Consider the following 14,033-nt stretch of genomic DNA (forward strand, 5'->3'; position numbering starts at 1 on the left):
TGCAGGCCAGAAGGGAATGGCATGAAGTACTCAACGTAATGAAAAGCAAGGATCTGAAACCAAGACTACTCTATCCAGCAAGGCTATCATTCAAAATAGGTGCTGAAATAAAGAGCTTCCCAGACAAAAAAGGCTAAAGGAGATTATCACCACCAAACCAGCACTGCAAGAAATATTAAAGGGACTGCGGTAATAAGTAGAAATAGAGAGAAACATAAGCATAAAGAAATAAAATGGTGCCTGGACAGGTGTGGCTCAGCAGTTGAGCATCAATCTAGGATCCAGGAGACCAAGGTTCAATTCCCAGTCAGGGCACATGTCTGGGTTGCGGGCTTGATCCCAAGTCGTGGGCATGTAGGGGGCAGCTGATCAATGATGACTCTCTCATCATTGATGTTTCAACTCTCTCTTTCCCTCTCCCTTCTTCTCTCTAAAATCAATAAAGATATTTAAAATAAATAAATAAATAAATAAAATGGCGATAGATAAGTACCTATCAATAATAACCTTAAATGTAAATAGATTAAATGTTCCAATCAAAAGACCTAGAGTAGCTAAATGGATTGGAAAAACAAGACCCAAATATATGCTGTCTATAAGAAACCCACCTCAGAACAAAAGACTCACACAAACTGAGAGTGAAGGGATGGGAAAAAAAAATTTCCATGTAAATGTAAATGAAAAAAAGCTGGGGTAGCAATACTCATATCTGACAAAGTAGACTTCATAATGAAGGCCATAATAAGAGACAAGAAAGGTCACTTCCTAATACTAAAGTGATCTTTCCAACAAGAGGATATAATGCTGGTAAACATATATGCACCCAATATAGGAGCACCGAAATATATATTAAAAAAAACTTCTAGAGGACTTTAAGGGAGAGATTGACAGCAATTCAGTCATAGTAGGGACTTTAACACTCCACTGACTTCACTGGATAGATCTTCCAGACCAAAAAATCAACAAGGAAACAGCAATTCTAAATGTCACACTAGATCAGATTGATTTAGTTGACACAGAACATTTCACCCCAAAGCTTCAGAATATACATTCTTTTCAAGTGTACATGGATCATTCTCAAAAACAGACCACATTAAAGAAAATAAAAGTCTCTACAAGTTCAAGAAGATTGAAATCATATCAAGCATCTTCTCATATCACATTGGTATGAAATCAGAAATCAACTAAAGTAAAAACACTCAAAAACATTCAGACACATGGAGGATCACGTGATCTCACTCATATGTGAAATCTAATGAACAAAATAAACTGATGAACAAAGTAGATCCAGAGACATAGAAGCATGGAACAGACTGACAAATCTCAGAGGAAAGGTGGGGGTGGAGGAGTGGGTGGGGAGAGATTAATCAAAGAATTTATATGCATATCTGCATAACCCATGGACACAGACAATAGTGTGGATAAGGCCTGATGGGGCCGAATGTGGTGGTGGAGGGGACCAATGAGGGTGAAAGGGGACACCTTTAATACTTTCAACAGTAAATACAAATAAATTTTAAAAGTTCTGTATTTTCCACATTTTCTACCATAAGTATATATTGCTTGTATAATGATCAAAAATAATTTTAAACACATAATTTAGTATTATAAAATATAAAATTGAGATATCCAACAGCAAGTGTTACTCTTGTATTTATTCCCAGTTTTAGGCTGTTTTTGAGATGACACACTTTATAGCACCTCAGAGCCAAATGAAACGAAATCGCATCCCATTTCTCCAAATTTCTCCTCTAATGAAAATTCTGATGAATTTTCGGAGTTCATGTAATTCTTACAGTTACCAGTACTATAGCAGTGGGAAAAATCACAACTGGACATCTTCCCTACAAGCCAGTTTCATGCTGGGTTAATCCAACAATAATCCTTTAAGAGCCATGGGCTTGCCCATTTTACCGATAGTTCAACTTTTTAGAAGCAATCAGTGGTAGTTGTCTTTAAGGCTACCTTGGAGTATAAATTGGCAGTTAAATATGTTTTCTTTCTTTTACCTTAAGTGCTTCGACTTTTAGTAGAGCAATATAATTGCTTTACAGTACACACTGGAGACTTAAACATGATTAACATGTTTGGAAATGTTAACAAGGGCATTTTAACACATTTTTGTCATGTGCCTCAAGAGTGTGGAAACTCTTGAAGTGCATGTATTAATGAGGCCCCTGAGATTATGTATGAATTCACCCAAAAGGAACAATATAATTACAACTAATTTATCTTGTAGTTGAGTGATTATCAGTGAAGAAATTGGGGAATCTAAAGAGAGAGCCTCCATCACATTGTCTTAATTAGCCTCATAGCAAAATGGTTCTTCTGAGCAGTCTGGTTTGACAGGTAATAGCCAGTTATTGCAATGGAGTTGCTACACGTAAGCCAACTTGTTTTGCCATCCAAGCTGTTTAAATTTACTGTAATTTATTGTGGTTTATGTGTATGTCAGAGCCCCAGATTCCATGCTAAGAGATCAGAATTTTCACAGCCAAACTAGTAAACCGTAAGTTTTTTAAGATGATGACAATAAAGATATCTTTTCCCAATTCATCTGCTAATTTTCCCTCTTCCAATTTCCAATCAAATAAGCTAAATTTTTAGTGTTTGTTCCTACAAGCAATTTTGATACATCTTCTCTTTTTACATCATGACCTAATTTTAAAAGGAATACTTAAGTTTTGAAGGAATTTGAAAATTAGTGAAAGTAAATCACTTAGAACACTCTCACACAGAATAATAATTTTTATTAATATTTTGATGTATTTATTTTCTAGTAATTTAGAGGCTTATACATAGACTGTTTTCTACAAAATTGGGATTAATTTATATATACTAGTCTGTATCCTTTCTTTTCTCCTTTATTATTATATTGTAAGCATTTCTCATATCTTAAAATTTTCAATAATGTGATTTTTTTGGAGTATTATATTTAATTAAATGTGATAACTATTTTCAGTTGGCATTTATGTGTGTGTCCTTTTTGCTGTCAGTGTTCTTTTTTAAGCTTAATGTATGTACTTAAGACTCATCTCCAACTAATCCTTCATATAAACTTTATCTCAACCTCTGGTGACACCTCCTCTTTTTCATCTGTTGAGAATATCCAAGTCTTTGAAAAGAAGGTTATAATAGAAACAGAAAGAGAAAAGAGAAAATTGAAGTAGTGATAGAAAATAACCTATCACTATAAATTGGGAGTTATTTTTAACCATCTGTGACCTTGAATGAAGGTATAATAATAATGGCAATATTTGTAATGATTGAATAAAAAAGAATTTGATTTGCTCTTTTTAAAAATACATTTTTGGCATTATCAAGAAAGACAATGTTAATATCTTGCTACTAAGAAAAAGCCTCTTCAGAGTATTTCTTTCCTACCTGTTGTCAGCCCTCTTCTCTCACTCTGTCTTTCTAAAGCCATGGAAATAAAGAAGAGTTCTCCTGCAAAGGAATACAACTTGCTGTGGATTGGTTCCTAGATAAAGGCCATAAAGATATTACTGTATTTGTGCCTGCATGGAGAAAAGAGCAATCCCGACCTGATGCACCAATCGCAGGTACGATTTTAAAGAAGATTTTTTTTTTTACTCATCCAGAGCAAAGCTAGCAAGTTAGTTTGGGGAGATGTTGATGGTCTCAATTTAGATTATTATTTTTTTAAGTTCATTAAATATACTTAAAATGTATTTTATTAAGTGTATTTTAACCATATTTTTCCAAATAAAACCATCATTCTGTTGTGGCATACAACACTTAAGTAGAGACTTCAATTCAGCAAAGAATCAACCACACAGTTGGAAAAAAGGTGTGCTTTTCTGTTTTACCAAAGATGTCAGAATAAAAAGGGATGAATCTGGTTATGAATATGACTGTTTTCCAAAAGACTAAAGAAACTTTGGTAGAAAATGAATCTCATTCTGTACCAGAGAAGTGATTATGGCATTTGAAATTAGGAGGTAGAATATATATAGAGAAAAGTCCCATGGCAGTCAGAGCCAAGTTATCCATAAGACATAGTAGTACCAGAGCCCCTGGCCCATGATACTTTTAGGTTCCCACAGAAATGTTTTAAATTTTTTAATTTATTTTTTTAAATCCTCACCTGAGGACATGCTTTAAGAGAGGGAGAGAGGGGAGAGGAAGAGGAAGAGGAAGAGGGAGAGGAGAGAGAGAGAGAGAGAGAGAGAGAGAGAGAGAGAGAGAGGAGAGAGAGAGAGAATGATGATGATGATGATGATATGTGAGAGAGAAACATCACTTGCTTGTCTTCTGAATATGCCCAAACCAAGAATCCAACCCGCAACCTAGGTATATGCCCTGACTGGCAATCTTTTGGTGCACAGGATGACTCTCAACCAACACAGCCCCTCTGGCAAGGCAGGAATGTTTTAATTTCATTTTCTTTTTAACATCAGGAGGAAAAATGGAATATAATGATGATTGGATAATAATGTATGTAACTAGATTATTTGTCTCTATACCAGTACATTTGTACACAATAATTTTTAATATTTCTTTATGGAAGAAGGGCCCATGAAAACTGCTGAAGGTCCACAAAAATCATATGTAGCCCTAATGGCAGGAGGATCACTACATTCACTAACAACAATAGCCAGCTCTTTACAGCATTTCAGAGCATATAGACCCCAGTCCTCTGAGTATCAGCTGTTGCCTGTTGGCAAATGAGAAAGTCCACTTGAATGGCCATTGGAGCTGTGCCTTGGAGATGTCTGCCAGCGGCTGAACAGGCTACCAGCCTCAGTCTGAGAGTGAATCCTGGTCCTGCTCATACCCAGCCTTTCTTTCCTCAGCAATTAGGAGGCCAAAAGGAAAGAGAGCCAGTATTGATATGCTACAGCTTGATGTTTTTCCTTAGTGGTGGTCTTCCTTAAGGCAGAAGGCAAAGATAGAAGTCCCTAGGAGTGATGCATTACTCTCCTAGTGGCAGACACGTCTTCAGCGTACTGCTCTATTTTCTTCAGCAGCTAAAAACTGGTGCTTCAGACAAAGAGGCAAATAAGCATGAAGAATTCTAGAATATCAGTGATATTTCTCACTTTTTATGGTAGTTTTAAAACTTAGTTGTCATTCAATCCAGTTCCCTCATTGTTTTTAATCCTTACCTGAGGATATGTTTTTATTGATTTTTTTTCTTTTTAGAGAGAGAGGGAGAGAGAAACACTGATGTGAGAAACATCGATCAGTTGCTTCCCGTATGTGCCCCAAACCAGAGATCAAACCCGCAACCTAGGTATGTGCCCTGACTGGGAATCTAACCTGTGATCATTTGGCTTATGGGACTCTCCATCCAAATGAGCCACATGGGCCAGGGCTCCAGTTCCCTCATTTTATCTAAAAGAAAACAAGTCCAAAGGGGAAAGTGACTTGTCTAAAGTCACATTCCAAATTGGTGCCATAGCCAGGAATAGAAGCCATTTTCTAAGGGAAAATAATATGTTCATCTAGTACCAACTTACGTATTTGTAATGTGGGGATAATGTTGTTAATTTCCAAAGATAATTTCTACTCTGTGGCATATAATTCATATTTTGACAGATCAAGATATCCTACGAAAACTGGAGAAGGAAAAGATTCTTGTCTTCACACCATCCCGAAGGGTCCAAGGCAGGAGAGTTGTCTGCTATGATGACCGGTTCATAGTCAAACTGGCTTTTGATTCGGATGGCATCATTGTATCCAATGATAACTATCGAGACCTTCAAGTCGAAAAGCCAGAATGGAAGAAGTTTATAGAAGAGCGCTTGCTGATGTATTCTTTTGTGAATGACAAGTACGTTTCTTTCCTGTAGATTTTGCATAGCCTAAACTGAAGTTACCACCAGGAATAGATTTCATTTCATGTCAATAAACATTTACTGAACACTTACTGTGTACTGTGTATTATGCTGGCTGCCATGGGAATAAAATGCTGGATAAGAAACAAGACTTACCTTTAAGAAGACAACCACAATGTGTTGTGATAAGTGCTATGGTTACAATTTTTTAAATTGCTTTATCTATGTGAAATGATAAGAAAAGGCCTCACAGAGAAAGTGACATTTGAGATGAATTTTATAGATAGAGGAAATGGGGCTGCTGGGCATTATAGGTAAAGGAGACATCATGAATAAAGTTATAAAGGTGTGAAAGTGGGTTGCATGTTGAAAACAGCAGGCATACCAGTATGGCTGAAACATATAGTCCATGAAAGAATTACGCACAGGAAAAATGATTCCTTTTTTTGTGATCAAGGGTGAATGAAGAGAAAAATTGCTGGCTTAGCAAAAGATGGACTTGAGACAAGAAGGGCAATTACAAGGCTGTGACAATAGTATAGGCAAGAGGTAATGAAGGTCTAAACTTCTGCTAAGGGGTAGTGGGAACAGAAGGGAAGACATTGACCTCTTGCTTGCTTTCAGATTTATGCCTCCAGATGATCCTTTAGGACGCCATGGCCCAAGCCTTGAAAATTTCTTAAGAAAGAGACCTGTTGTTCCTGAACACAAGAAACAACCATGCCCTTATGGTGAGTACCTATGTGCAAAACTGAGTTCTGTACTAAGGAACACATAAGGACTCTGTGAATACTTTCTCTTCAAGGTTTCCCTTTCAAATGCAAGATTCTGGCTTGTCCACTTTCTGTGAGTTAGTCTGTGTCTTCATGTATTCTCATTTAGGTATTTAAAGAAACATCCTAGAAACTGCATGAGAAAAAAGTACTAGTATTGAAAAGATTAGTTGTTACTTGTTAAAATGATGCACATGTTCTAGCTGCCTCTTTCCTGAGCAGTGTTGCTGGGGCAGGGAAGTGCAGAACCCCACAGGGCCTACAGAAGCAGAAAGGGCAATGTCAAATTGGGTTTTGCCCCAGAAAAGACATGTCTCTTAGGTAGGTGACTGCACCCTCTGCAAACTAATAAATACCCTTCTCTTCAGATCTGTACTTTCCAGTTTGCTTCTAAACTTCTATTTCATTTACTTTTTTAAAATTCAGTTTTATAGAGTACTTTCATGATCTTATCCAAGTCCCTCTGTTGCAAAGTTCATGAGCTTAACAGTGCAACATAGGCTGCCTGATCTGAGGCTACTTTGGATGTTCAGTCTTTTGGGGTAATCATTTGTTTATGGGACGTCTGGGTTTTTGTCCTCAACATTTATTTAAATCATAGAGTATTTTCATGTTCACTATCTTCATTTAATCTTCACAACTACCCTATAATATAGGAATAATTCTAAACCTTGTTTACAGAAGAGGAAAATGAGGCTCAGGACGTAAAGTCACTTCCCAAGGTCACACAGCTAGTAAGTGACATAGCTGAAGTTGAAACTTAGCTCTGACTGATCTCCATGCCTGTGCTCTTTGCATTGCACCATGCTACCTGCTGCTGCTCTATACCACCTCAGCACGCAGGTTATGCCTAGGCGAAATTGTGAATTATAGGAAAATGAAGGCTGTTCAACTGCTTAGCTCCTAGCTTTCACACTGCAGTTTCCTCCCCAGCTTCCTTCTTCTCTCTCCCCTCAGTGTGTGATGCCTCCTTGGTGTTGTCTGTCTCTCATCTTTATGGAAAGTTACTTTTTTACTTAACTCCAAACAGTAAAATTCTAGCCTGAGTGACCAGATAACACTTCTGGCACAGAGAGTCCTCGCACCACTATGAGAGAGGTCTTACCTCAAGGCATTATTTTTCAGGCAAAAAATGCACCTATGGCCACAAGTGCAAATACTACCATCCGGAGCGGGCCAACCAACCCCAGCGTTCGGTGGCTGATGAGCTCCGCATCAGTGCCAAACTATCCACAGTGAAAACCATGAGCGAAGGCACCCTGGCCAAATGTGGCACAGGGCTGTCTAATGCCAAAAGTGAGATAACCTCAGAAGTCAAGCGTGTGGCCCCTAAGCGCCAATCAGATCCCAGCATCCGGTCCGTGGCTGTGGAACCTGAGGAATGGCTGTCCATTTCCCGTAAGCCTGAGGCCAGCTCTGTCCCCTCACTTGTGACCGCCCTAAGTGTCCCCACAATCCCACCTCCTAAAAGCCATGCAGTGGGTGCACTCAATACCCGTTCGGCCAGCAGCCCAGTACCAGGATCCTCTCATTTTCCCCACCAGAAGTCCTCACTGGAGCACATGGCCAGCATGCAGTACCCCCCCATCCTGGTTACCAACAGCCATGGGACCCCTATTAGCTATGCTGAATATACAAAGTTTGAGTCTTTGGGGGACCATGGCTACTATTCAATGTTAGGTGACTTCTCCAAAATGAACATCAACAGCATGCATAATCGAGAGTACTACATGGCTGAAGCAGACCAGGGAGTGTATGCCAGGAATTCCAACCTCTGTCCTGACAGCCGTATGAGCCACACCAGGAATGAGAACTATTCTTCTTACAACAACCTGTACTTGGCTGTAGCTGATGCCCATCCTGAAGGCAGTTTGAAGTTGCATCGCTCAGCATCTCAAAACCGTCTTCAGCCTTTTCCTCATGGTTACCATGAAGCCTTAACGCGAGTACAGAGCTATGGCCCAGAGGATTCTAAGCAAACCCCCCACAAGCAGTCAGTCCCCCACTTAGTTCTGCATGCCCAGCACCCAGCAACTGGAGCACGCTCCAGCTGTCCTGGAGACTACCCCATGCTTCCCAATATCCATCCTGGGGCAACCTCTCAGCCAGGACGTGCCCTGGTGATGACTCGGATGGACAGCATTTCTGACTCCCGCCTCTATGAGAGCAACCCCATGAGGCAAAGACGACCTCCTCTGTGCCGGGAACAACATGCCAGCTGGGACCCACTGCCTAGTGCAACTGACTCCTATGGCTACCACTCCTATCCCTTGAGTAACAACCTCATGCAACCATGCTATGAGCCAGTCATGGTACGGAGCGTGCCTGAAAAGATGGAGCAGCTTTGGAGGAATCCTTGGGTTGGAATGTGCAGTGATTCCAGGGAGCATATGATCCCAGAGCACCAGTATCAGACATACAAGAACCTCTGTAATATTTTCCCTTCCAACATCGTCCTTGCAGTGATGGAGAAGAATCCCCACACAGCAGATGCCCAGCAGCTGGCAGCCCTGATTGTTTCTAAGCTTAGGGCTGCACGTTGACATGACATAGAACCTATTCCTTTATACAAATATGAATATTAATACTAATAATGCACTAATACTATGATAACAGTAACTAATAATTGTGTGTTGCCCTTTACAAGTTACAGACTGTTAATGTTATTGAAGCACATAACAACCCTGTGAGGTAAGTTTTACTAATGTGTTTTTTTCTAGACGAGGAAACTAAAGCTCAGTGAGATTAAGTAATTTGCCAAGGTCACACTGCTAGCAAATGACCAAGTCAGGACTCACACTCAAGTCCTTTGACTCCAAGTCTCATGCCTTTTTGCACTGCACCATGCAAGTTATGAAGGACAAAGCCCAAGGGTAGAGGCCTACGTGCAAGAAACCCCAAGGGATTCCATTATGAACGTTGTCAGTTATACGTTTTATATTACAAAGTATTGATGATATATCTAATTTAGAGAACATCAAGATCAGATCATATGTTGAATTAACCTTTTAGATTTTTAATAGGAATATTTAAAGCTATTTAAAAGTAAATGCATACTTTATTGCATGGAATCTAACCATTTAATACCTTTATTAACCAAGCTATAGGGTCACATCGAAGCTTCTAGAGCTGTATTTCAAACCTATTGCCAGGAATTATACTGCATGTGTGACTGTATGTATTTAGTTTGAGATGTGTGCATATCTCTGAATAACTTTTTATATAGCGATAATGAGAACATAGGTTCTGTACAGACCTTAGTCTATGGCTAAATAGATCACAAATCTGACTTGATGATTTTATGTTACATTTCATAGTTTCTACTAGTTTTTAAGGTGGAACTACATGCCAATATTTGAACATTGCTTTCTTAGGTAACAGAGCAAACTAACTCTATTTCCTTTGCACTTTTTTACTTGTCAACATTTATTGACAGTTCTTAGCTTTTAAGTCTCTTCACCTCAAGAAGTAGGGATCAGATTGCAGCCTTCTTCTGCAGAGTAGCTGATTGATAAGCTCAAGTTTCAAACATAGTAGGTGTGTGCTAGACAAGCACAGAAGAGTTTAACCAGGGCCAAGGAATTTACTACCAGAGAGATGGCCAAACTCATGCAGCATTAAGTGATGAACACAAAAGCTGCACTTAAGAAGGGTCTAATGGATGAGCTTTGGACTTATGATCTATGCAGTATTCAATATCACAGAATGAAATGTAATGGAGGACAGTGCACAGCCATGTAATTCACTTTCTCCTGCTGTCCATTCTTTGGGCAATGATGTCGATCATTGGTGGAGCAGAATTTCTTTAGGAAACAAAACCAGGGGATTTTCTAGATAGAAAAGGTAGCTCCCAAAAGGGGATGCTACATCTTTTCTAATAGCTGGCTGTTATGCACTTCAAACACACACCAAGAGAGTAAACTTGCCCTTACATAATTCTTAGATGCATTACTAAAGAAGGCAGGACTTTGGGTTGAGTGGCATCATTTGCACAACTTGTATCTTGCTCAGGGTGGGAACCTTTGTAGCTAAATGCCTCTAGAAGAGGCATTTTTGTTTTTGTTTTTTAAAGTTGCACTAAATGAACCCCCTTTTTGAATCCATTGTATAGTTCAGCATTTCAAACCATGAACAGCTCACTATTTCTTGAGCTGGAACTTGCTAATTTCTATGGTCGTTTTCTCATGAAAGTTAAGAAGGCCTGGCCTTGGCCTTTTGTTTCTTCATGAGAAGGTGTGACACTGCCTATAAATGTTTCTTACTCTGAAACACTCCAAATGTGAGGCTGTAGTCAGGGTTGTTTCTGGTGGTTTGACAATGGCTTGCATGCTGCTTTTTGGCTTTCCATCTCTGTCCTAGTTTATCACAACTGTATCTCAACCAATGTTTCCCCTCTGTTAACCACAGCTTCACATTCATGTCCTACCTCTGATTTCCCCATCCCCCAGCATATTGAGGTATAAAAGTATTTTCTGTCATGTAGGTCCAAAGAGAGTAAAGTTGCCACTGAAGTGCTTGCTCTTTCACACAAACACCACTTCATACTTTCAACTTCTTGGATCTTCTAAATCTGTCCTATGTCTAAATCAGGGTCTTTGACAATCTTAAGAGGACTCTATTGCCTTTGTGCCGATTAGTTCATCTTCCTACCAAAATTATCAATACCACCACAGTATCCACTACCTGCACAATTTACCAGGAAGCACAAGATTAATTAATCTTGTCAGCTGCAATTCATCTTGAACATGTTCATGTTTAGTACTCAAAAAAGTATAAGCTCCTCCCAATACAGGAAATATTTTTAAGGCAGAATATGTATTTATTTCCTAAAAACAAGTGTCATTCTTCTCTTCTCATAAAATGTGTATGAACCAAAGCTGCTAGGAGCAATGCCTCAAATTACCAGAAATGACCTTTTGTTGATACAAATTGTATCTCTTTTTTTCCTGATTATATACTAACAAATGTACAAACTCATCTTAAACTAGGTTTGGTACTGACTTTCACCATGATGTTTGTGGCACTGTGTGTCACAGGGAAGTAGCCCAGGGGTCCCGAGAGAGCTTTTATTTCCAAAGGGCAGTAGTAGTTTCTAGACAAAGACAGTTTTTCAAGGCCTCTTTATTATTATGTGCACAGCTATTGTGTATACAGTTTCAAGCATTATATTGCAATAAGTTCTCTTTAACCTATTAAATTTAATTTGTCCTTGCAAAAGGAATTTTGTATAAAGTGTGTATTAGTGAATCATCTGCAAGAATCTTTAAGTAGAGCTGTACAATTATGAATGCATAAATCCAGCTTGGTTCTTAGTGAAATTATTAGAGAAACATTTTCTTTACATTGAGGCCTGCATACTTCTTGACTTTTCCACTGTGTCTGTAATTATAAAACAGCAAATACAAAGAAGCGTTGGAACCCCCTCAGCTTCCTTGATAATGAAATCAAGCTTCTTTCTTGGAGCTAAGTGGGTGTCCTTCAGGATATTTACCTGAAAGCACTCAGCAGGGGTTACTGCACAGTGTTTTGTGTGCTTTTCAAGCAGCAGTGCATTTTGCAAGAGGTGCTTTGCAATTTTAATTCTTCCACTGAGTTTCTGAACTCCTGGAAGGTCTACGCTTGTTCAGACCTTAGATTTTGTAGATTTTGTGATGCTGTTTTATTTTGACCTGGGTAAGTGTGACTCTGGAGTGTCATGTTCAATCCAGGGAGCCTTTTCAAAGGTAACATAGAGCCACTGCACTCTCTCTTAAGGTGCAAGGTATGGAAGGGAAAATGACAGATGCCTTATGGAAATGGTCTACAAAACTTTTCTTCTAATTAATTATTTCTCTCTTCCTCTCTTTCCTTCTCCTTCTGCTAGTTTACAGGAGAATACTTCTAAATCTTATTTTTTTCTATTTTAGAATAAATTGTCTTTATATAATATTCAAACATGGATACCCATTAACCTTTGGCACTGAGTTTTCTTCTGACATAAAATGAATTAATTTTGAGAGGCACTGAGTTACCATCTAGCTATGCTATACAAATGCTCTTTTTGACGGCCAATTTCTTTCTTTGTTTTTTTAATCCTCACCCAAGGATATGTTTTTATTGGTTTTAGAGAGAGGAATGGGGAAGAGAGAGAGAGAGAGAGAGAGAGAGAGAGAGAGAGAGAGAGAGAGAGAGAGAGAGAGAAATATCTGCGTGAAAGAGAAACATCGATTAGTTGCCTCTCGTATGCGCCCTGACCAGGGATTGATCCCACAACGTGGGTATGTGCCCTGACCAGGAAACCTGTGACCCTCTGGGGCACAGAAAGATGCTCCAACCAACTGAGCCACATTGGCCAGGGCTGAGGGCCAATTTCAATACACCTTGTTTTACTCTGTGAACCAGGTCTGGAACTGCACAGGGAAAGTAATGTCGAGCTGTCCAAAGAGTCCTGCTCAGGTCTCCTGCTAACCCTTCTCTGCCTTCCTCTAGTTTGCTTCTCCTCAGGTCTGATACTGAGGAGTGCATATTCTTCAAATGAAATGACAATTCAGTTCTCATTGGAAACCAAACCAGTATATTTTGGGAACCTGCTTGTCTAAAGTAGTTGATGCCTTTGAAAAGACTCAGAATATTCAATATCTATCATATTGTAGCTAGCTATATACATAGGTAGATTGACTATTTATAATACTGGTTTGTGAATCATTGAGCTATAGTAGTTTGCTTTATCTATTTGTAGGATTAAACAATACAGTTTAATGGTTGTAAACTTTTATAAAACCTCTTTGGGTTTTTTGTTTGACCCAAACATAATGTAAGTCTCAATGACAAAATATACAAAGCCAACCAGAGGTGAGTGAAAACATATTCCTTCTCATTTTGTCCGCCCTTATAATGCACGTGCAATGCTTTGCAATATGTTCTTACTAGCATGAATGTGCTATGACTACTTCATGAGGTTTTCATTTGTTTCACCTATAATAGTGATGAAAAATGGTGTATCCTTGACAACAACGAACTGTAACTACACTTATTTACTGCATAAACTATTTGTCTATTAACCAGTAATGGCTCTGTTTCTTTAAGAACAACACCAAAAGCCATACCACACCTACATATACACACACACACTAGTTTGCTCCTAAAAAAATTAAATTTCTGTCCTTGGGACTTGCATCTTGAGATAAGCTGTAAGGAGAGGGATCTCCCCAAATGAGTTCACCTAAATTTTATCACAGTAGGCATATACACTCCAATTTTTGTATACTAACACAGCTCTAAATGCTAGACAACTGGAGTTTCCCACAGGCTTGGGTGGGGCCAGGCATCCACTGGTGGGTCAGAACAATGTGGAGAGCTCAGATTTGAGGCTTATTTCTGTAAAGAACCTATATTTTATACCTTGAATAGCTTCAGGGTCACAGAGGCATCATCTGTTGGTCTTTAGCTAGAATATCACAGCTAGAAGCCGCCTGGCACC

At 39.0% G+C, this 14,033-nt stretch overlaps 1 protein-coding gene across 3 annotated transcripts in view; it reads left to right on the top strand.

The window, feature by feature from the left end:
- ZC3H12B (zinc finger CCCH-type containing 12B) overlaps positions 1-12,705 on the top strand; it is a 349,800-nt gene extending 337,095 nt beyond the window's left edge. For all 3 annotated transcript variants that reach the window (XM_016210168.2, XM_087829308.1, XM_016210169.2), the window contains 4 exons: positions 3,424-3,563; positions 5,563-5,797; positions 6,426-6,532; positions 7,700-12,705. In XM_016210168.2, the coding sequence (XP_016065654.2) occupies positions 3,424-3,563; positions 5,563-5,797; positions 6,426-6,532; positions 7,700-9,117 (1,900 nt within the window). In that variant the 3' untranslated portion in view covers positions 9,118-12,705. The remainder of the gene's footprint in view (positions 1-3,423; positions 3,564-5,562; positions 5,798-6,425; positions 6,533-7,699) is intronic.
- The last annotated feature ends 1,328 nt before the right edge of the window (positions 12,706-14,033 follow it).

Source organism: Miniopterus natalensis, chromosome X (assembly GCF_054644295.1).
Source record: "Miniopterus natalensis isolate mMinNat1 chromosome X, mMinNat1.hap1, whole genome shotgun sequence".
Lineage (NCBI taxonomy): Eukaryota > Metazoa > Chordata > Mammalia > Chiroptera > Miniopteridae > Miniopterus > Miniopterus natalensis.